We start from the raw sequence: 22,751 nt of genomic DNA, 5'->3' as shown, positions 1-22,751 counted from the left end.
TGCGGGGGTGGGGGGTGGCTATTCGGAATGGCAATGGGTTAATGGGTGAATGTCGCAGTGGGAATAAATTGTACGAATTAACCTATTTATTTGCGTGCTGATTCAAGCCCTATTCATTGTTTCACGATATTAAACGTGAATGAGCAATTTAAATAGTTTTTCAATTTGTTTTATTTTTCTCATTTGCAGAGACAATTTCATACGCATTCAACAAATAAGAAGTTTACAGCGGATTAATCACGTAAATTGATTGCCTTTATTTAGTAATTGTATTTGAAATCAATACGATCGATTTCGATAGCTTTTCCCCTGGCTGATTCGCTCCAATTACATGCTTCGATTGCATAGCCGATGGTCATCTAAGAGACCCAATAATCCAATTTAAATTGAGTTTCGGCACTTTTACTCTGAGAGCAAAAAAGTTCGATAATTTTAACCCTACCTAGTGTTGGATCACTACAACTGCATGGAATATTGCCATCCAGATAACTTATGGCAATACCTTTAGTTTTCACATATTGGAGACTATGAAATAATAATAAATAATATTACATGAAATATGCTATTTTGAGTGTCGCAATGAAAAGTGCATTGAAATCCTAGAAGGAGCTCCTTTCACCAACTTTCATTCGCTCAGGATTTTCTGTGGTTTGAAGACACGCTAGTTGCAAGTGCAATGAATGGCATTTCTGGTGGTGCATATGATGAATATACATTTACTTTTGACCTTATCAAGGGTTGGCTCATTACAACTGCATTGAAAGGATCCTTTCAGCTCATCGGCTTTGAGTTAGAGCTATACCTTTAAGCATCTTGGCGAATATGATTATGCCACTACCATTTCTCCGACTTTCCCAGCCATTCGCCATTCATTCAGCGGCCTGCCACCCACCGCACTACCCCTTTTTCCAGGACAACTAGCTGGCCACCACTTCTCGTCGCTCGTTGCTGATTCATTTTCTTTTATTTTGCCGTGCACGAGGAAATTTCGTTTCAATTTGTGAAACGTTCTCCATTGTGAGGGCGTCGTCGTCTTCATCGTAGTCGAGGTCTTTGTGGTTAAATTTCATATTTCACTGTTGCCACCGCTCCATGGCATGACAGCTGTTGCCGGACAGCCCCACATCCACTGCCCTTCCACTTCCCTCCGACATTCTACCTTTCCGCCGTTCCATCATTCCGCTTTTCTCCGCTTTTCCAGCTCACCCCGTTCCCGAGCCAGATCCCGTTCGCCTCCACCCCAGTGTTAACAAATGAAAAGCAATTTACGCCGCTGAAGGTGGGTCGGTAGTGGTTGGGAAAGGAGTGGGTCGGGGCGCCGCGAAATGCTACCCGTGCGGAACAGGAAAAGCGGGGAAAGTGGCATGAGATGGTGGCGGGGGCTGAGCGATGGCCAAGTGAATCAAGGTAGAGAAATCGCTCAAAAGCATTCAGCAACCGCCATTCATGCGAATGACCAACACCAGATGACCCGCTGACCCCTGAACCCACTGGATGTTAACCCTTGCCACTGGCTGTCCCTCATTTTAATTTCTCAAATGCCACGGCTGCTGTTGCTGCTACTGCTGCTGTTGTTGTTTATAATATTCTAAGTTACTTTAATGGACGGCGCAATCAACATTTTTGAATGTTAAAATAGGGATTCTTTGAGCGACAGCGGCGACGGTGATGGCGGTGGCGGTAGCGTTAGCGTTACCGAAAAGAGGTTGCGGCCGTGGCTCAGCCATAAATATGAACATTTTCTTAGCGAGTTTCAGCGCGGAAAACTTTACCGCCACATTCGCTGAAGCGAGTACGCCTTCTTGGCTTTTCCAAGTGGTTGGTGCAGGAGGAGGAAGTGAGATGAAAAAAGGGTTTGCGGCTGTGCACCTTTGTTGGCCTGGTTCGGAATTTATATTTTATTTTATTTCACATTTCACCGCTGTCATTTTAATATACAATATTATGCCTTGCCTGGTTTCCGTAAATTCCCTTTCTTTGCGAAAGAACAAAAGGAAATGTAGGAGGGCGGATACAACCACAAGAATTTCGATTGATTCAAGTTTCTTTGGGGATCATTTTGAAAAAGTTGTTGGACTCAAGCAAGCAGAAGTTGAGCATATGAGGAATGTTGCGCTTGTTACAATCAATTATAATGGACTTAGCATTTTTTTTTTTTTTTTGTCCAATTCAACTGTCGTTCGCCCTTTGACCAAAAGGACTTCCTCGCAGTTATTACATCCGTTGCTCGTATGGTAAATGGGTATACTAAACTCGCTGTTGGTCTTAATGATTATATCCGTGTGAACGGAGATCGAGATCTCGGGAACTACATAAGCTAGAAAGTTGAGGCTAGGTATAACGATTCAATTGAGTCTTGTTTCAGAGCTTTACCACTCCCACTGTAACACCTACAAACCAGCCCATACGGCCACGCCCACTTTTCTGATTTTTTTTATTTATACGACTATATCTTTTCTATCAATGTGCCAAACCCGCAAGCCGCAAAAAGATGTAATGTCAATATCTTATTGACATACGCTCAGTCTCACCAGCTCAGTAACGGGTATCTGATAGTCGAGAAACTCGACTTTACCATTCTCTCCTATCGATTTCGTAATAATGGCAGAAATCCCATGTGAGCCAGATAATCCGCACAATACACTCTCAAAACAATTGGTAAGCAGAACGCTTTTGACATACTTTGAAAACATCGTTTTCAGATCTGCTTGTAAATTATCATGTTAAATTCTCTTCAGTTAAATAGCTTTAAGCTGTTACTAGAGGTTTTATATAGTCGTTGCTTTATTTGTTCTAATTTTAATTACATTATGCTACGTTTGTATAAACCATTTTTAAAATGTTCATAAATTCCTTAATAATTCAGGTTAGTTGCCCCACGTACTTTCAGTGCTTATACTCGTTACTCGTGACACACTAGATTCGTTGAAAGTACTTAACAGGAAGAAGGAAGCGTTTCCGACTATGGCCATTTCCCTCTGTCCGTTCGTGCTCCTGTCCGTATGAACGCCGAGATCTCAGGATCAAATCTCAGATCTATAAAATGTTGAGATTCAGCATAGAGATTCTAGCGCAAATTTGTTGACCCATGTTGCCACGCCCACTCTATCGCTCTAAAACCGCCGAAAACTGCCAGGCGCACATTTTTGAAAAATTGTTGTATATATTTTCATAATTTTATTAGTCGCTTAGTGCGCATTTACACTAGCTGGGTAACGGGTATCTGATAGTCGGGAAACTCTCTTATAGCATTCTCTCTTGTATTATCTATGTGTGCCTTGCGATTTGCTGGTCTGTGCACAAACGGGATATAGCGTATCCCTAAAAACTTGGCTACTTATGCTGTTTAAACGGCTTTTCTTGATGTCCTCTGTCATATTTGCTTCAACATTCTCACTCACAACTTTTTCCGCTTGGTCATGCGGCAGTTAAAGATATTTCCGCCACCCTCATTTTCTAGCTTTTTCTATACATTCAAGTGGCGTTCTGTGAGAGTCCTGTCATCTTTTACGCATTCATTTGCTACGCCATTTACTTCGACCAGAGCGTGTCCTGTTGCAGAGGCTTCCCATTTCCATGGCACACTGATGCACTGACAGATGAAAAGCCTACATAAGAATAATTTCCTGTTTGCTCGAGTATGTATGTTCCTGCTTTTTGGGAAAGCCCTCCATATAAGGGTGTCACTAGCCACGAGCATCGAGTAAAAGCTTCTAACAGGTGGAACATTGAGTTCCCACATTAGGGGGTAAATATATTCTTGATCAGAGGTACCAGCAGAGCCGATCTCGCAGAGCCAAGTTCTCATGTTATTCAACGTGATGATAAGTAATACATTTACCTTATTTTATATTTAAGAAGGAATTTAAAGCTTAAACTATTTTCTCGGAAAATTGATTCTGCTTCAGTGTGCTACGTTGGTTACCGAATCCGGGGCAAGGGACTACAACTCAAGAACTGGACAACGCCCACACCTTTCTTGGGATGTCGCCGCACTTTCTCCATTCTGAGCCTACTTCCGCCCCCATTGGCGTCAGGTCCTGCTCCGCATTTCATTTCGTTCCATTTTGTTTTAATAAATTAAAATGTCAACTTGATAAATGAAGGTTCCGTAGCGGCATTTTTGAAGTCGCAGACACATCCCATTCGCGTTGGCAAAAAAGTTGTGTCACACACACGCTCTCGCGCATACAAAAATACGTCCATGGGCTATCCGCCGGTCAGCAAAAAATTAAGATTGTCCTGCTTGTGCGGAAGTCCCAAGTCCATTGCCGTACTAAATTATGTTGTTAGTTTCACTTCATCTGCGGACCGAATGCGAAAGGACGGGCATACATGGACCAGACTGGAAGGGTGATACAACGACTAGAGAGTCCCTTGCGGTGGGCTAAGTGGTTATGAGTTAATTTTATTTATTTATTTATATTATATCGCTATCATTTATTTTACATTCTTTCCTTTGCTTCCGGTTAAACAGTTTTGTAGCTTTTAATGCTGCTTTTCCTGGACCCGACCAGCATATGTAGACTTTACAGTGCAGGCGGACGTTTTATGAGGCGTTATTGCCCAGGGGCTTAAAGATGGAAAGAAGGCTCTGGGACCCGAAGAACATAAATTTCTTTTAAGCCGAAAACTGAAACGAAAAAGACATTTCCGCCTCTCATTAAATTTGTCTACGCATTCATTTGTCAGCAAGTCAAAGGACTCGACACGAATTTTATTTTTATGCCTTGTCCTTTTTTATTGTTTCCCGTTTGCTGAGTCCCTGAATTGCCGTCCATCTTCCTTTGGTATCCAGACACCTGTTTCTTTTTCAGTTTCAGTTTCTTTTCCAGCCCGGATCTTATCAGTCAGGCAATGCCAGGCATCAATTCATCCATCCGGCCTCGTTGAGAGAATCAAGTCGAGGCAAGCCAAAGACGTCGTAATGTGGATTGATAGATACAAAGAGAATGACAAATTATAAAGAAAAATGCCAGAGACAAAGGCAAGGACATTGATTCCTAATCAGCAGAGAAGGTCTGAATTTATTTAAAGCAGGCGATTAATGCGCTCTCGAGTGTCGGATTTTGACTTAGTGCAACTTTGAATAGCCAGATACAGATTTTAGATTGAACGCAATGTCTTGCTTTTGATAGAATTGTCCATTTGTAGCACAGGAACAATTTGACCTGACGGTGCTGGCTCTTAAAAAAGTTCCACAGAAATAGTAAAAAAGATAAGGTTACTTTTTATATACAGTTTAGGCTTAGCCAACTGTTTTCATCGTTCGGTATTAAAATAAGACCGATGATTATCTTCCCTGCACGAATTTTATGCTCTTTGTTGGCCGAACGTTTTAGGTTTCCTTTTGGGGACAATGTTCGAGTATCGGTGGCAGGTGTCTGTGAAGTCTCGTTGTCCTGCCGTTGTTAATTTTCCTTTGGCAGGACTTTGACTTTGACACAAAGGGAACTCCCCAAAGGAAAGCAAACGGATACAGGGAGCGATAGGTGGGGGAGGAGACGAAACACAGACATCGACCCACCTGAATGACCTCTGGGAGCTGTCAGGAAACGTTTTCCATTTCCCTCCCATTTCCTACGCTCCAGTGCCAAATGCTTGCATTAATTTTAAGAAAAAAGAGAACAAAGGCGCAAGCCATCGCTAGGGAGTGTTGCATATTTTTGTTGATATTTGTTGCCAGTGCAACAAATCAACAGACATGACTTTAAATAAATGCACCGCCAATCCGCTTGGATGAGCTTGAATTGCAAAATGAGTCGCAGCAGGAGCTGGGGTCAACTTGCAGTCTAGCCACCGCCCACCGAAGTTTGTGTATTAAATTAAAACGCTCAGCGCCAAACTTCCTTCGGCCACACACCCACACACGGGCACTCGCTCACACGCAGATGCCCATGGGCAACCTGGCGTATGCGCAATGTAAAGGGTCGACTAATAGGACGGTGAGGCAGGGGAGGGCTCGAAACCAAAGCCAGGACCACCTTGGGAGGGCAACTTTTGCACCTTTGTTGGCACTTTCAGCGTAAATCGTTTACTGCCAGTGCCCACTGACTTAGCCGTAATACACTGCCGAAAATATCTCTTTGATATTTCCCAATCTGATGAAATACCTACAAATCAAACCATCACAGCCATAATGACAAAATGTTTAGACTTTTGCCGTGATTCTGAATAACCAACCGTTAGTCCAGTGTTTAACTGTTTCCTAGTCCTTAAGTTTTTTCAGGGTCTCTTGAACCCTTCCATCCATAAGCTTTCTCACAGTGTCGAAGCCCTTTTCGCATTGAAACTGTTATTAGCTGGAGCTGGGGAGACAGGAGCGGTGGAAGGTTCAGAATCACGAGCAGGGGCACGAGGAGAATACTGAACAGGAGCATCTGATGCTCCTTTGGCGATGGTGCGGCGTCTCTGAAGTGCAACTGCATCTGCTGCCTACTTCGAGGCGCAGAAGAACCGAAATCCCAAAACATAACTTTTTTTGCCACGCGGTTAGTTGAGGGCGCGGGAAAGCTCAAGTGCCGGAGCAAGACTTCGCCGAAAATTTGAAACCAAAAGGAGGAGTAAAGGAAATAAAAAGAAAGCAATAGAGAGTGCTATAGTCAAGTTCCCCGACTATCAGATACCCGTTACTCAGCTAGTGTGAACGCGAAAGAGAAATTTCATCAGTTCTCTGGGATATCTATAGATATTGGAGTATAATATGAGAAAAAAATTTAAAAATTATTCAAAAGTGTGGGCGTGACCGGTTTGGCGGCTTTAGGGCGTTACATGGGCCATGCTAAATTTTTTTTGGCAAATCGATTGAAGATATAAGACAAAATTAAAAAAAAAAATTATCCAAAACATTTTCAAAAATGTGGGTGTTTTAGGGCGTTAGAGTGGGCGTGGCAAATCTCTAGAATCTGTATGCCTAATCTCAACCTTCTAGCTTTAATAATTCCTGAGATCTGCGGATCAAAGGACATAGCCAGATCGATTCGGCTTTTGATCCTGATCAAGAATAAATATACTTTTTATAGTCGGAAACGCTTCCTTCTGCCTGTTACATACTTTTCAACGAATCAGTATACCCTTTTAGTCTACGACTAACGGGTATAAAAACCCGGTTCTTTTATCGAGAGAAAGATTGCTTTGGCTTGGATGTGTGTGGGTTCTTTTCGTGGGCCGGTGGCAAAATGGAAAAATGGTATTTCAAAGGCGAGAAGAGCAGCTGAAACATTTGCCATTTATTTAAATCTGTTTAAATTTTTCGATTAAGCGGAAAGTTTAGTTCCGAAAATTGGCGATAACAGTTCGATTGAATATAACAGTAAGCAAGCTACATACGTATTTCTTCAAATGAGAGTTGGGAATTGATGTTCTAGTTCGCATTATCTATAAGGTACTGTATACAGTTCTTTATTACGTTGCGTAACATACTCTCTAGTTAATATAATAAAATATATTTGAATCAGAACGAGTCTATTGGTTGAAATCACTTTAATACTGTTTAGTACTGTTGCAAAGGCAAATATTAAAATTATTACCAGGTTCATTTTTTTACCAAATAATCTTTGAATTTTTAACTAAATTTGGTTTGTTCAAAATTTGTTTTGCTTTTATAAAACACCGTATTCAATTAATTATTTATGTTTCGCTGGGCATCCCTCATTTCGGTCAGATGTAAAAAAACACTCAAAACGACATGAAAGGCCAACAAAATATCAATTTTATGAAAATCAAACACACAAAAATAACGCAATTAGCGGCTTGGATGGGGCAATCATAAACTGTTCCCGTCCTGTGTGCGAGTGTTTGTGTGTGCGGGTTGCTTTATGAGTTTTTCGTTTTAATTTCCTCTTGTTAATGGGAAAAGCTCACTCACATAATAAATATAAATTTGATACGAAAAATGCAATTAAAATGTATGAAAAAGCGTCGAGGAGAAGCCAAGACCAAGAACGCACACACACAGTGACAGGCCAAGTGTATGTGTGCGTGGGTACGAAAGCTATTCATGCAAAACCTCAAAAGCGTTCGCTCTTCGCGCATTTGCAATATTTCATAGCATACTTTTCCGGGCTCGCCGGGCCTAAGAAAGTTGCAAGAATTTTTCAATCGAAATACAAATGAAATTATACCTACGCGCGTGTGTGGATGGGGTGATGCTGGCTGATGAGAGTGCCATTTTAAGCGAGTTTTCGTTCATTAGCAGCCACCCACTTGGGCGGGAAAACCCAAACAAGTGACAGTCGCAGATGGAGACTGTATGTCATATGGCGGCGGAATAATGGAGGCTGCTCCAGCAGCAGCAACCGAAGAAAGACCAAGAGAATCGTGGCGAAATTGTTGCCACTTCAAAAGCAATGCAAAAACTGCCGCCGGCAAAGAAAAGAAAAGCAGCACCACCCACAGAAAAAACAAATGTTGAAATTTCTTAATACATATACCAAATTTGTTAAGGCCCTACAATCACAGCAAAGTTGGGTTATGCTAAAATTAACTATCTGCCTGCGGTGCAAGGTTTTTCACACAGCTTTGCTACACCCAAAAGTATATGAGATTTTCATTAAATCAAACCACTCAATATCAAGTTTTTGGGCAATGATGTGGGAACCGCCAGTGAAAGGTATCATTTAGGTGCCATAGAAACTAGACGTAAATGATAAAAAAGCAAATGGTTTTGCAGCCACGACAAAGAAGAGTTTGAACTGCAATTGTATGAAAACGTATGCTTTTTGGAGTTAGACCACTTTTCTAGTTTTACTTTTGAATTTGCTAAACCACTACGTACCTTATTCTGCAACAAAATCACAATACCCTGGAAAGGAGACCGAGAAATCGGAGAAAGTGAAATCTGTGCTTGGCATCGACTTCGATTCAATGTCTTCGCAATTGCCCAGCATAATGCGGAGTGCTCTCCTGGCAAACATCCTCTGCGTTCCTCCCGCAATTTCCCCAGCATTCTGCGCTTGTCACCACTTCCGCCTTAACCGCTCTGTGCACGGCCATGTTACGCGTTTTACTGCTCATCAACATTTGATGACGAAGCAACAGCCTGGGAAAACAGGGTTCTCTTTCGCACCGATTTTCCCTCCATGTTCCCCGTTTCACAGTACTATCCTTCACCATTTCAATCCTCAATCTAGATGCCTCAATCTAGATGCCTGTGGCCTATGCACATGCCATTTCCTTATTGTTGCCATTATGTGATCTGCGGATGGGGGAAACTGCAGCCGTTGCTGGTTGACAAGGTTGTCACGCCCTCTTAGCCCTCCTTAAGTCACCCTTTGCCCCCAAAGGATGCCCCTCTGCCATCTTCGCCTTTAACCACCCCAGGAAAATTCCCCTTTGCATCCGACAGGAAGGCATCGAAGAAAGCCACTTCCGACTTTTTTGCAGCCGCTCCTTTTTGTGCCCAAAGTGCAAACGGAAATGAGATGGGCCGGAGGAGAATGGAGAATGGAGAGAGGGGAGACGTGACAGGGTGGGAAGAGGAGAAGAGGGCTGTATGCCATGCAACATTAAGGGCACAATCGCATTGTTAAGCTCTGTTGTTGCTACCATTTTTATTAGCCACAATCAATCCGCTTAAGCAGAACGACAGGGAACGATGAAAAAGCAGAAAGGCAAAGCAATTCTTAAAAATGTAGAGAAATGAAGGGAATGAAATGAAGGTGAGTAGGGAGAAAAACAAGTAAGGAACAAGAAAGTAAAAGCCGGGAAAAGCAAAATACGAAGGGAAGTAAAAAGGACAACAGCGAGGAGAAAAGGAAAAAGATAGAGCAAGAAAAGGGTAAGAGGGCACCCATTTTGAAGGGCTGATGTCTGCTTTCAGCGGTTCCTGTTGATTACAATATCGCCTTACAAAACGGATCCCATCTTTTTTGCTTCCTCCTTAGAAAATCACAACAATGGTCCAGAGGAAACTTGATGCGAAAATGAATGGAAAACGTTCTGCAAATGGTGGGAATCTGGTCAAACAATATAAAGATGTTGCACGCTAATCAGTAATCCGTAATGAGTAATCAATAAGCTGCCACCGACGGTTGAATGAAAGTGAGATTGCACGACCTCAACATACATACTTCCAAGCCCAAGCTCCCAAAACAAGTAGATCTACACATTTTGCAAAGATTTCGTTGGCCCCATACTGCACCCTATGGGTTGATATTTCGCATATGTATGTTGCACTTAAATCCTTAATGTATTTGGGGTCTTACAGTGAGTCTCACCTGAAATCAATTCCTGATTTCCTGCGAACAATTTGACAGCAAGCCTGACTCGCAGAGCCCTGTTCTTGGCCCTAACCGGATTGCAAATTCAGTGAGCTGTCCACCAGCCTTGGCAATCAATTCAACACTTTGGCCCTTAACCAACCCCCATTCCCCATTGAAATTGTTGCGGGTGAAGCTGGCGACGCCGCATTGAACACCAAATGGTCATTATGTGCTGAGATGGCCACTTGATTTGTGGGGCTTGGTTCGGCTACTGTTCCTGTTGCTGGAAAAACGGTATACGTTATTTACATGTGTTTGATCTCCGCAAACGTCCGCGCACCCACTCATACCTTTGCGGTCAAAACTTGCGGGATGGAAGTCAATCGTCTCGCAGTTTTCATATGGGAAGATAGTTGTTATATGTGTCTTCAACAACTAATTAATAACTCCTTACGCGTATTTTATTTTGACCAAAGTCATGTGAAATACAGATTAGTTGCTTGGCTATAAACTCCTTTAATTGGTATTTAAGGAAACCAGTCGATACCCAGCTGGCTTAAAGGTCCTATTTGCCGCTTAAGCGTTGAAGGGAAAAATTTCCTAATGAGTAAGAAATGGGAAAAACTGTATTTGCAGCTTAAGCTATATACTCCAAATGTTTAAAATGCTCTCTTTGGCCAATGCAAATAGGGATTAATCGTTTGAATGAATCCAATTTTGAAAAAGCGGATACATAGGGCTTCCTTTCACTGTCTTATATTTGTATTTCCAGCATTTATGTTTGCCGTTCGCATGCATTTGGCCTCGTTAGTCTGAGTGGCTTTTCTCCTGGCATTCCCCGCTCTCCCCCGCTCACTTCGCTTTTCCCAGCCACCCTTTGCCAATTTTATTCGCCAGTCGGCTCATGGAGGAATTTCACTGCGTGCGAGCGTTTAATTGTCGCAGTGCGAGCCAACGAGTCAACTGCCAGCCCATTTGAAAACTCCCCCGTCGCACCTCATTTTTTGGCCATTTTTCAAAAGGGTGTGCGCGCGCCACGTAAATCGCCAAAATTGTCCCAACAGCGCTACGTCGTCGACTTTCAATGAAATTTCGGCGAGCATATTTGTGTCGCTGCAAAGGAGATCATCGCTGTTCGCTTCCGCGGATGACTCTCTTCTATACCCTGCTGGCTACATCATATATATCAGCTGGGTATGCGCCCTCGGAGCAGGGTATTATCTGGTTGGGTGCCGGACTCCGAGACTGAGGGAATGCAGTAATACCCTCAAGTGAGACGACGGGTATTAAAAGTTACCCAACAAGTTTGGCCTGACAAAAAGGATCAGGACAAATGTTTTCCGCTGCTCCGTTGATAAAAGCTGCATGCATGCATGCACAGGCAAATGCGGAGGGGTGCATTACAAATAAATAATAATAATCGTGCTGCATGCACCACGTAAGCTGGATCACATAAGATCCGAATAGAATGGGCAAATTGTTTTGATTGCTAGGTCTCACTATCTGGCAATCTTTGGTGGCATCCTGTTTCGCCGCTTTTTGCCTAATAATTAAAGAAATTCAAATTCCAGCAGCGTGGCTTTTTCTCAGTGCACCTGTTCATGTGTATGTGTTTTTCCTTCTCGAGAAAATATGGCGCAATAAAGTTTTGCGCTCTTGCGACATGAGCGCATTTTTGAAGGCTCCTGTTGAGTTTCTGTTCTGTGTTCTCGACGCATATGCAGCTTCACTGAGAGTGCGGAGAATGTGCTTCGATGGGGCAAAAAGGGGAGTGCGGAGGATAACCGAACAGAAAGTTTCTATCGCTGCCGAAATGTTTAATTTCGAAATGGGCCTAAGGCCATTTCAAGTCATCAGCCAACGCTGCGCTTCAAAAATTCAGGAAAAAATAAAAGCTTCGGGCGACGAAACTGCCACTTCAATCACTTAAAAGAATATAAAAATAATTAAGCTAGATAAATACAAGCAGATACATAAAAATGAAAACGAATTTAACACATCTGACCTTAAAAAGAACTACAGTGTTCTTTTTATTTTTATTTCAGTCGACGCACTCGGCTTATTCAATTTGCTTTCCATTTGTTGATTTCAGCTATTTTCATACCCGTTACTCGTAAATGTAAAGGGTATACTAGCTTCGTTGAAAGGTATGTGGCAGGCAGAAGGTAGCGTGTCCAATCATATGAAGTATATACATTCTAAATCAGGATAACTAGCCGAGCCGATCTGGTCCTATCTGCATATCCCGTCCATCAAGAACTATAAAATCTGGAATGTTGAGATTAAGCATGCATCTTCCAGAGATACAGACGCAGCGCAAGTTAACACCCACAAACCATTCACAAACTGCCACGCTCACTCATTTGAAAAATGCTTTGATTTTTCTTCGTTTTATTGTTTGTCTTGCCAATTTCTATCGTTGTACCAAAAACACTTTGGTCACTGCCCTCCTTACACCTACAAAACGCCCTCATTTTATTCCCCAATATCTATCGATACCCCAATAAAATTATAAAATTTCGCGTTCGCATTTCCACCATCTGAGTAACGGGTATCTGATAGTCGAGGAAGTCGACTATAGCATTCTGTCTTGTTGTATTTTGCTTTAGCTTGCTTTCCTTGCCGCCGTTTTCAATCAGCGCGGTTGGCCAGTGTTGATTTTGGCCAACGCCAAACCCCGTCCTCACGCAGATACCACCTCACACACACTTGCGCCTCAGCGCTGCACTATGGGAAATTTACGCACTTTTTCTGGCCAAAATTAATAACTCCAGAACGGAGAGAGATATTAAGATAATTTTACAGCCTATATATTTTATGATACCAAATCCCCTTCTGAAAGTCATTGACAAACAAATGCTTGTGTAAGGAAACTTATATTTTTACTAATTTTTGGGTACAACACGAGTTTTTTTTTGGTTTCGACAGTCCCATGCACTTAATGTATGCCTCACTAATTGAAATGCCTTTTAAAGAATACGAATTAACGATTTGCTGATTTTAACAGCTGATTTCTTTGTCGTGGTTCCATCTATGTTTATTTCTGGTATGCCAAAATAAACATTGGTCAATTATGAATGCATGCATTTAATATTATATTAATCGACCGACTTTCACAAAATTGGGTTTGGCCATAAAAAGTGGGTAATGTTCCCATAGTGCACCGACCAGCCCTATACATTTACGTATGCATGCATGTGTGTATATCCGTCAAACAAAAGGCGACAACAACGGCGAGCAAACCAAACAACGACGAACAACTAAAGGGTCAACAGGTAATTGAGCTTTAATTGCCGAAAAATTAGTTCGAAATCCGGTCATCAAAGTAGTCCAAAATTTGTATCATTCGGCTGAAAAAATCACTAGGCAGAATTCACGGGTTGGTAAGCATCGTTATCAATGCTAGTAGATGAGTCGATATAGCCAGTTCATCTAGTCTAAAGAAATATTCTATAGGAAATAGTATGTTATATTATTTCACCAATTTAAGAATTATAAAATGCACTTGTAAGATTCCGGCGACTACATTATAGATCTCTGTCGCAGGAACGACTTTAGTTGATAGCGAAATTATACTTGACATTATAACTTAGCGTGATAGGTATAGCCTATCTATATATAACTTAGCCCGTTTGGTATAGATACGGTCCGAACATTATAATATGACATGGCATCCGGCTGATAGCAAGAGTGTGAAAACATTGGCGTGCCAAAGTTCGACACTTTTCCTTTTTTTTTAAATTTTTTTTCCCTACCTGATCAGCGGTAGGGAAATAATGCTATCTATGAACATAAACTTATTCCTGCCTGATACCCCAGCCACTTGAGGCAGTTCGTCGGCCGTTTGAAATGATAAAAATGCTTGAGTGGGACGGATTACCTATATTCCTTTCCAACAGCTTCACGGCTTCCGGCTGCCTTTTGTTGCTTGCATTTCTCGCTTTTCCACTCGGCTTTCCCGACGACAGATAGCATACAAAGGAGCTCCGTCTCCCTAGCCCAGCTAATAAAAGATACACTGCACTGCAAGAAAAAGATTATCCTGAAAACACAAAGCGTAAACCACTTACATATGGTATTGTTTGTTAATTGAAGTGTGAGCGCACTTAGATACAAGTTTTTTTGCGGACCAATTCGTATACTAGAACCTAAAAAGTTTAGCTCAATTGTAAAGTCGTTATTGCAATGCATGGCCATACTTTTAGGGTTTTTGTGTCCCTTTCTTCTTCCGGCCTTACCGCATCGCCCCCACAATTTGATCATTATTATTATTGTGTTATGTTATTACTCTTATCATGCTAAGGGCTAACTCGCACAGATTTCACAGCTCCACATTTGGCCCCCGCAATGACCACCACTCCGCGGTTCGACTCCAGATCCCACTCCAATATCCAAATATCTCTATTTCCCCGGGCAGTGGGCCTGCTGTTTACCCTGCAGGAAGTCGATAATTAAGGGCATTGTTGTGGGTGGCTGACAAAGTAACCGTTTATTAGTGCCACCGCGGCCATTCGTCGGAGTTGCGAATGCCAGCAAATTCAGTCCATGAGTTTTCCGGGCCGATCTAGTATAGAGTATGTATGTATGTCGGTGTGGTGGTGGTGAGTGGAAAATATTTTTAATACGCTGCACCCATCCAGGGAGGGAATTGCCCGACGGCTAAGACACAGATACGGATACGCGGCTGCAAATACAGATACAAATACCAGGCCGAGATACTTATCCGAGACAGCTGTCTTGGCATCTTAAGTGACCGAACTCTGCTCTTCTCGCCCGGCCCCATAAGCAATACACCCAAAAACTTGGTCAATTGGCAATAAAATCAAACGCGAAAAAAGTTCAAGAGCAGCGACAGCTCCAGCAAAAGGCCTGGAGGTGGGGAAACCGGCGTACGAGGGCTGGAAAAGTTCCTCGATAAAGTCCAAGCATGACTGGCATTGGAAAACCAAGACGGTCGCTGTTCAAAAGTCAGAGTTGGTTTATAAAACGCTTTGTACGCTCAAGCAGACACAGTAATTGGCGATACAGCACGACCAGCACACGCACACGTGGGTTGCGGTCCTGTGATAGACCTCTATACTTTGTCTTACGAAGCGGTGGACTGAAAAAACCTGGGTATGTGTCCGAATGACCGTCAGTTGGGTGCTTTATAAGGAGAAGATTGGGATTTCTGCCAATGGTAATATTTCCATTACTATGGGGTATTTGGTGTTTTCAGACCCATACCCTTTCATAAGGATCAAGCTACAGAAGAGAAAGCAGCCATAGATGCTTGAATTTAATCTATATATCTAATCTATAGTCTAATATACTTTCATGTATTCACTATATAGAGGAACCTATAGTTATAGGTTTTAACTGGAATTTCTGTGTCGGTTAATATCGTTTTGTATGATCTCAAAATATTGAGATTTATATTTATATAAACGCCTAACATCGCAAGGCGGCCCCTTTTCCCAAGAAACTAGATAAGAAATGCGCAAGTCCCGCTTTCTGTAGGGTATTGGAAAAACTTTGGCGGCGACGTCGTCGCGCCTTTCATAAACTTCGAGTGTTTCTGTTGCTGGCATGCACTTTCCACATTCCGCTTTTCTATTCCATTTTGACCGTTTTTGGCTTCACTCCCATTTACTTGTATTGCGCTCAGCTGTGTTCGTCCTTTTGCTGCTGCTGGTTCTTGTCGAGCGTTTTCCACTGCAGCGCCAGTGTCCTTATTTATTTTTTTATTGAGTGGCCATCTTCTGTCTGTGTGCTGGAATTTTTAAAAAAATTATTTATTATAAAATCCACCAACGAAATTATGAGGAAATTTTCGTTCTTTTAGCTGCTCTGCTGTTCGAAAATTTATTTCGCATGTTGTCTGTGCATCGTGCAGTTCATGAATGTAGCAAGTTGGAATTGCATTTCAATGCAATAAGCAAGTTTATTCCTTTGCCGAAGGCTAGGGCAAGTGCACCCTTCAAATTCGGCTTCGTTAGCAGCTGGCCAGATGAACAGATCCTTTGCTTTGAGCTCGAATTTCTGGCTTCAGCCCGGGTCTCAGCGACCAAATTGCATTTCCCTGTCATAATTCGATGCAGGCCTGCGAGGTGCCGATTCCCTCTGTTTTACACGTCCGCCTGATCTTTTCAAAGCAGCTAAAGACATTCGAGCCAATGGTTGTGGGCGATGGATTTTGTGAAATCCTAACTGAGCCCTCTATGCCCTGGCAGAACGAAGCTATCAAACTGCCACCTGTTAAATTATCGGCACACATGGAGTTGGACGACACCCCAAAAAGAGCGTTTAGCTCGAAACCGCTTAAACTTTCAAACTTTCCGTATCTTGAACATACATAGCTCTCTTGGTCAAACACATCTTTATCTAACAAAATTCAGCGTGAATTAACTAAAATAAACATGCTCCTGATCCATTATATCTATTAAAACGTTTAATACAAATTTAGGCAACAAGGTGTGGACGCCGAAAAAATGAATATCTGCACTCTACCCTTTAAATAATTTCACAATGCCTTCATTGGACTTGTCTCTTTAAGCACACGCCACCGAATGCCGCGTCTCGCCTATTCCTCTTTTCTTATGCTCTCTGAAGTGTGTATGTGTTTGTGAGTGAGCTAGGTATACATTCTTATCTCTTAATGCTAGCTTATAAGTAAGAGCGAGATAACAATAATATTCTTATTCCTAACGGGGATATGATCTGCCACTATGGGCTTCATACCTAAGACTATGCTACTACATGGTACAGTGGACCTTATGAGTGTTCATCCTACCACAACTCGGCCGTCCTGACTAGCTGATCCCCTGATCATGGTTTACATTGATTGCTTAGTTGTATGATGAATTCTTTTACCTTATTTATACATATGTACATACTATATTAATCTGTTATTATATTGTTATTATTGTTTAATTGTGTCTTCGTTTATTTTTCTTGTTGCCTATCCAATGCTTAATATTTTGGATGCTCCAGACACCTTGGTATGGGTTACGAGATATCTGAAAACCTTCTACGTCTTTTAACAAGAATCTGTCGTTTCTTAATACTTTGGATATCACATATGGGCCTTTACACTTTGGAATCAATTTTCTAGAGATGCCTGCTGTACTGTCGAAATTTTTAACCATCACATAATCTCCTTTTTTGTATTCTGATGGCTGTCTGGCGGTCTTGTCATAATGTGTTTTATTATACGCTTGAGCCTTTTTTTGATTATTTTCAACTTCATTTCTAATTTTTACCAAATCCCTATCTTCTTCAGTATTTTCTAATTCCTCTAGTTTTTCTTTTAATTCGTCTACTATTTTTCCTCTTTGCTCTAAACCAAAAAGAACTCTGCTTGGAGTTTGTTTAATGCTGCGGTGCTGTGTATTATTTAAGACGTGCTCAACTTTATCTATTACTGTGTCCCAATATATGCCTTTCTCTGGTTGTACCAGTTTCGCTATCATTGGACCTAGGCTTCTATTGACTCTTTCAACCTGTCCGTTTGCTTGGGGTGAACCAGTCGCAATCTTCATATGCTTAACATCGAACTCTAATATAAAGTCATCAAATTCCTTGGATGTAAATCAACTTCCCCTATCTGAAATGATGCATTTAGGCTTGCTGTATGCTCTAAAATAGTCCTTCAGGGCTGTAATGACTTCCTTTGCATTAGTGGTCTTTGTGGCGTATAAACGTACGAACTTCGTAAAACCATCGATGACAACAAAAATATGTTTTTTGGATCTGCCGGAGTCGACTGGGCCGTAATGATCGATATGTATTAGTTCAAACGGTTTGCTGCCCTTCGGAATGCAGTGCAGAAATCCTTCCTTGCCTGTCTTAGGGGAGAACGCAACACATTTTAAACAATTTTCTATATGGCTCAAACATTTGTCTTTGGCATTGGGAAACCAATAAGATTTAGAAATAACATCTAACATTTTGTCTCTACCTATGTGTCCGATATCATTGTGATATTTATATAGAATATGATCTTCCATGTCTGTGGGAACATAAAATAAAAGTCTGCCGTCGTTACATTTTCTATAAATTATTCCGTTTCTCATTTCGAACAACTTATGTTCATTTTTTTCCAGCAGTTTCTTTATTTCTTGAACTTTTTGATCCTTGCCTTGGCAGATTACTAAATTGTCTTCAAACGTATTTGATTCCACTATCAAAATATTCGTGCATCTACTAAGAGCATCAACATGCTGCATCCTTTTACCTTCTCTATGTATGAGCTCATAATCGTAGTTCTGGAGCTCTAACGCCCATCTAGCTTTTCGCGGATTAAGTTCAATTTTGTTAAGCGTCAAAGTAAGAGAATTACAATCAGTTATAATTTTAAAGCGTTTTCCGTACAAATATATTCTAAATCTTCGCAGTGCGTGAATAATTGCCATTGTTTCCAATTCGAAACTGTGATATTTTGCCTCAGCGACTGTTGTTCGCTTTGAAAAATAAAATATTGGGTGTAATTTTCCATCCTCTTTTTTTTGACATAACACCGCACCGAAACCAAGAGCGCTTGCATCACAGTGCAGTTCTATTTCGTCTTTGAAATTATAAATTGCTAAGACCGGTGCCTGCACCAGCTTTTCCTTAAGAGTTGAGAAACAGCTCATTTCCTTTTCTCCAAATATGAATTTTTCATCTTTTCTTAAAAGGTCATATAAAGGTTTCGCTAATGTTGAAAAATCTTTTATAAATCTGCGGAAGTATGAACATAAGCCCAGAAAACTTTGAACGGCTTGTATTTTGTCTGGAACTGGAAAATGCTGTATGGCCTCTATTCCTTTGTCATCAGCCCTAATGCCTTCACCATTTATAATGAATCCTAAATATTTAATATTTGTCTGAAGGAACTCACATTTATCCATTCGTAATTCCAATTTATTTTGAGCTAATCTGATAAACACTTCCTTTAAGGTTTCTAAATGCTCCTCCGAGTTCTTGCTGGCAATCATGATGTCGTCCATGTATACAATTACTTTGTATACATGATCCTCGAAAATTTTGTTTACAAACCTTTGGAACACCGCCGATGCAGTTTTTAGGCCCATTGGCATTCTGAGAAATTCGAATTGCCTTAACGGTGTAACAAATGAGGTGTATTTAACTGATTCCTTATTAACGAATACATGAAAATAACCGTTTTTTAAATCAAGCTTCGAAAAAACTTTTTTGTTGACTAGCTTGTCTAAAAGGTCATCGATAAGCGGTATCGGATAATTGTCTTTAATTAAAACTTTGTTCAGTTTTCTAAAGTCTATACATAGCCGTATGTCTCCTGTTTTCTTTTTGACTAAAACAATTGGTGAAGCATATTCTGATTTACTAGGTTGAATAATTCCCTCTTTTAAATAGTCATCTAATAGTTTTTGTAATTTTTCTTTTTCTGAGTAGGCAAGTCTTCTTGGGGCGCAGCTAAATGGTTTTGACGTTTCTAAACAAAGTTTTATTTCGCATTTGACTAAAGGCTCGGTAGGCTTATTAACGCTTAAGTAGTTGCGTTTAATAATCTCCTTTAACTGACTGTTTAAGGCTTGGTTATTGTTTTCGCCGCATATGAAGTTCATTTGCTCATCCTCTAAGTGATCAATGCTACAAATTTCTCTAACAGCTTCTTTATAACTGGGCACAACCGCAGCATAAAGTCCGGAATCCGTCGTGAAGTTGACTAAAGGCATAACTGTTTCGATGACCGTTTTGCTACCTGCTTCGTTAACAGTTTGACTAACTATACTACTCGCTTCGTTGGCTGTTTTACTAAATGTCTTATTAACTGTTTCATTATCCATTTGACTAACTGTTTCATCAACCTCTTCGTTAACTGTCTCACTAACTGTTTTGCTAACTGTCTCACTAACTGTTTCACTAACTGTTTCACTAACTGTTTCGCTAACTGTCTCACTAACTGTTTCACTAACTGTTTCACTAACTGTTTCACTAACTGTTTCGCTAACTGTCTCACTAACTGTTTCACTAACTGTTTCACTAAATGTTTCACTAACAATATAACTGACTGTTTTACTATTTGCTTTTCTATATCTTTTACTATCGACTGGGTTGACCGTTACTCCTTCCCAAGGCGTCTGGATCCAGTTTCAACTGGCACGTTTCCATGAAATTTCGTCCAAGAACTACATTATGACTCATAGACTCGTCTGGGACCACGTACAAATAAAAATAACATTTAACTTTTTCTTTTATAATGTAACATAAGATTTTTCCATGTATTGCCAGTTGGCTTTTATTCAGCCCGAAATAGGTTTCTGAAGCGGATTCTAAATTAATTTCCTTGGATACATCTATGAGGCATTCTGTAGTTAATGGGATTTTATAGCTATTGTGAAAAAAAAATCTTGACAAGTCTTACATAATTGTTGATATTGGCGCTCTTGCGCTCCGGGCATTGTCCGACGAAGTGTCCAAGTGTCCCACAGGCATAGCAGGATCCGGGCTCCCTCTTTGGCTTGAGACACTCCCTGGCGAAGTGCCCTTTGGAGTTGCAATTGGCACAACGTAAGTCCCTATTGGACTTATTGGACGCCTCCTCCAGTAAGGCGCTTTGATGAACTGCTCCCTGTTTTGTGCTTCGTCAGACGGACTTCCGAGAAAGCCCGCAGAATTTGCATCGGCTCGGAGAAACACTGTATGCGCGCCTGGTTGCGCAACGCTGGTGCTGGGATTCCTTCAATGATGTTTTGCAGGAGCTCCTCTAGATCGATGTTGATGTCGTTGGCCAGCATCACCTTGTCCTCGAAGTAAACAGCAAATTTCTTATCCGGATGCCATTCGCGTTTTTGAAATGCGTTCCTCAGTTCCCCTTTTGACATCTTGACCTCGAATGTCAAGATTAACTGTTCGCACAGCTGGTCGGTTGATTCTAGGATGCGTGTGGCGCTTGCGTGCAGCCAGCGCTGTGCGTTTCCTTTTAGTTTGGCAATTAGCAGCATGTGTATGCATCCGTCGTCCAAATTGTAAATCTTTCCGATGTTCTGAAACTGCGTGACCCAATTGCGCGCACATAAGCTGCCGTCAAACTCCATCGTTACCTCTTTTGCCAAGGCCAGCGATGTTGCAGGAGATTCCAGAAGCTTGTTTACATTTCGACTCTGGTGCTGAACAACACTACCAGCGGTTTCTTTTCCAACACTGGTATGTCCCATATCGACGTTGTCGGCGGCGATAGTCACCTTGGTGCTGTTAACATTGGCGTCGGTGCTGTTAGCGCATATGTTAACATTGCCGTGGTTTCCGTTGCTGTTGTTCTCGATGACGTCATTGATCTGGCGAGCATGAGCAGACTTGCTCTTGTTCGCGTCGTCGATATCCGCTTGGATCCTCTGCAGCACAGCCATGTTTGCCTCTATCTCGTCCCGAAGCTTTTTTAGAGTGGCTCTCTCTGCATCCACCAACGATAGCTGATCCAGATCGAGGTTCTCCGGGGATTCTGACTGCAATGACTGCTCATCGAACGGGATCGTGCGTGTGTCTCCACCCTGTGGCTCTCTCTGCTTTAGCCAGGCTGCAGCTCCATCCAATTCCTCCACCTCTTCCGCTGCTGATCCGTTATTTGGCGGTGAATCGCCACGCGTTTCTGGGGAAATGGCCTGCAGACGCACTATTAGTTCCGCTTTTGTGCCGGAAGTCTGGCGTCCAAGAGCTTCCAACCACTTCTTTAGTTGGAGCACTGAGAATTGATTCCATTTAGTGTCAGGCATAGTGGGTAATGACCACTTCTGATGTTGTGGACGCCGAAAAAATGAATATCTGCACTCAACCCTTTAAATAATTTCACAATGCCTTCATTCGACTTGTCTCTTTAAGCACACGCCACCGAATGCCGCGTCTCGCCTATTCCTCTTTTCTTATGCTCTCTGAAGTGTGTATGTGTTTGTGAGTGAGCTAGGTATACATTCTTATCTCTTAATGCTAGCTTATAAGTAAGAGCGAGATAACAATAATATTCTTATTCCTAACGGGGATATGATCTGCCACTATGGGCTTCATACCTAAGACTATGCTACTACATGGTACAGTGGACCTTATGAGTGTTCATCCTACCACAAACGAGTGACAAGAGCGATTTCATTTGATAGTGGAGTGGCGCTGAATATTGATTAATTGTAAAAACGCAATCCGCAATTCAAGGACTGAGTGCATCAGCTTAATGAATTTGCACTTCAACGGGCGTCACAAAGAAGTAATTACCTAATGCAAGGGAGGCGCGGTCGGAGGGTGGGCGTGTTACATCCCACACCCTACACTCGCCGCACAACCGCAAAATCAAAGCTTCTTCATCGTTCTTTAAGCCCCCCCTGCCCCCCTTTCACCAAACAGGCTCACGGGCACACAAACAATATCCTAGACAGCAGGACCACAGGATGAGTGACTGGATGACTGGCTGACTGGATGACGGGATGGCCGGATGACTGGGCTTCAACCATTCCCATCCTGCTGGCCAGCACTTGTGGCCATTCTCCTGCTAAGCAGGCCGACACCAAAGCCAAATGAGTTCAGCCCCCGCAGACTGCGACAAAGGGGGGCATTGGC

The 22,751-nt window shown here is 41.9% G+C and overlaps 2 protein-coding genes across 2 annotated transcripts in view; one reads left to right on the top strand and one right to left on the bottom strand.

Moving 5' to 3' along the window:
• The window catches only part of LOC6621439 (chaoptin), a 239,917-nt gene that overhangs the window by 102,925 nt on the left and 114,241 nt on the right, over positions 1-22,751 (top strand). The gene's annotated exons all lie outside the window — the stretch shown is intronic.
• Positions 15,580-22,089, bottom strand: LOC116802179. Its single transcript, XM_032725669.1, has 2 exons — positions 20,572-22,089; positions 15,580-15,954 (listed from the first exon to the last, which is right to left on the bottom strand). Exon 1 carries the CDS (start codon positions 21,917-21,919, stop codon positions 20,735-20,737), a length of 1,185 nt encoding a protein of 394 aa, XP_032581560.1. The 5' UTR covers positions 21,920-22,089; the 3' UTR covers positions 15,580-15,954; positions 20,572-20,734.

The sequence above is a fragment of the Drosophila sechellia genome, chromosome X (assembly GCF_004382195.2).
Source record: "Drosophila sechellia strain sech25 chromosome X, ASM438219v1, whole genome shotgun sequence".
Taxonomy (NCBI): domain Eukaryota; kingdom Metazoa; phylum Arthropoda; class Insecta; order Diptera; family Drosophilidae; genus Drosophila; species Drosophila sechellia.
This window is presented reverse-complemented; position numbering and strand designations above follow the sequence as displayed.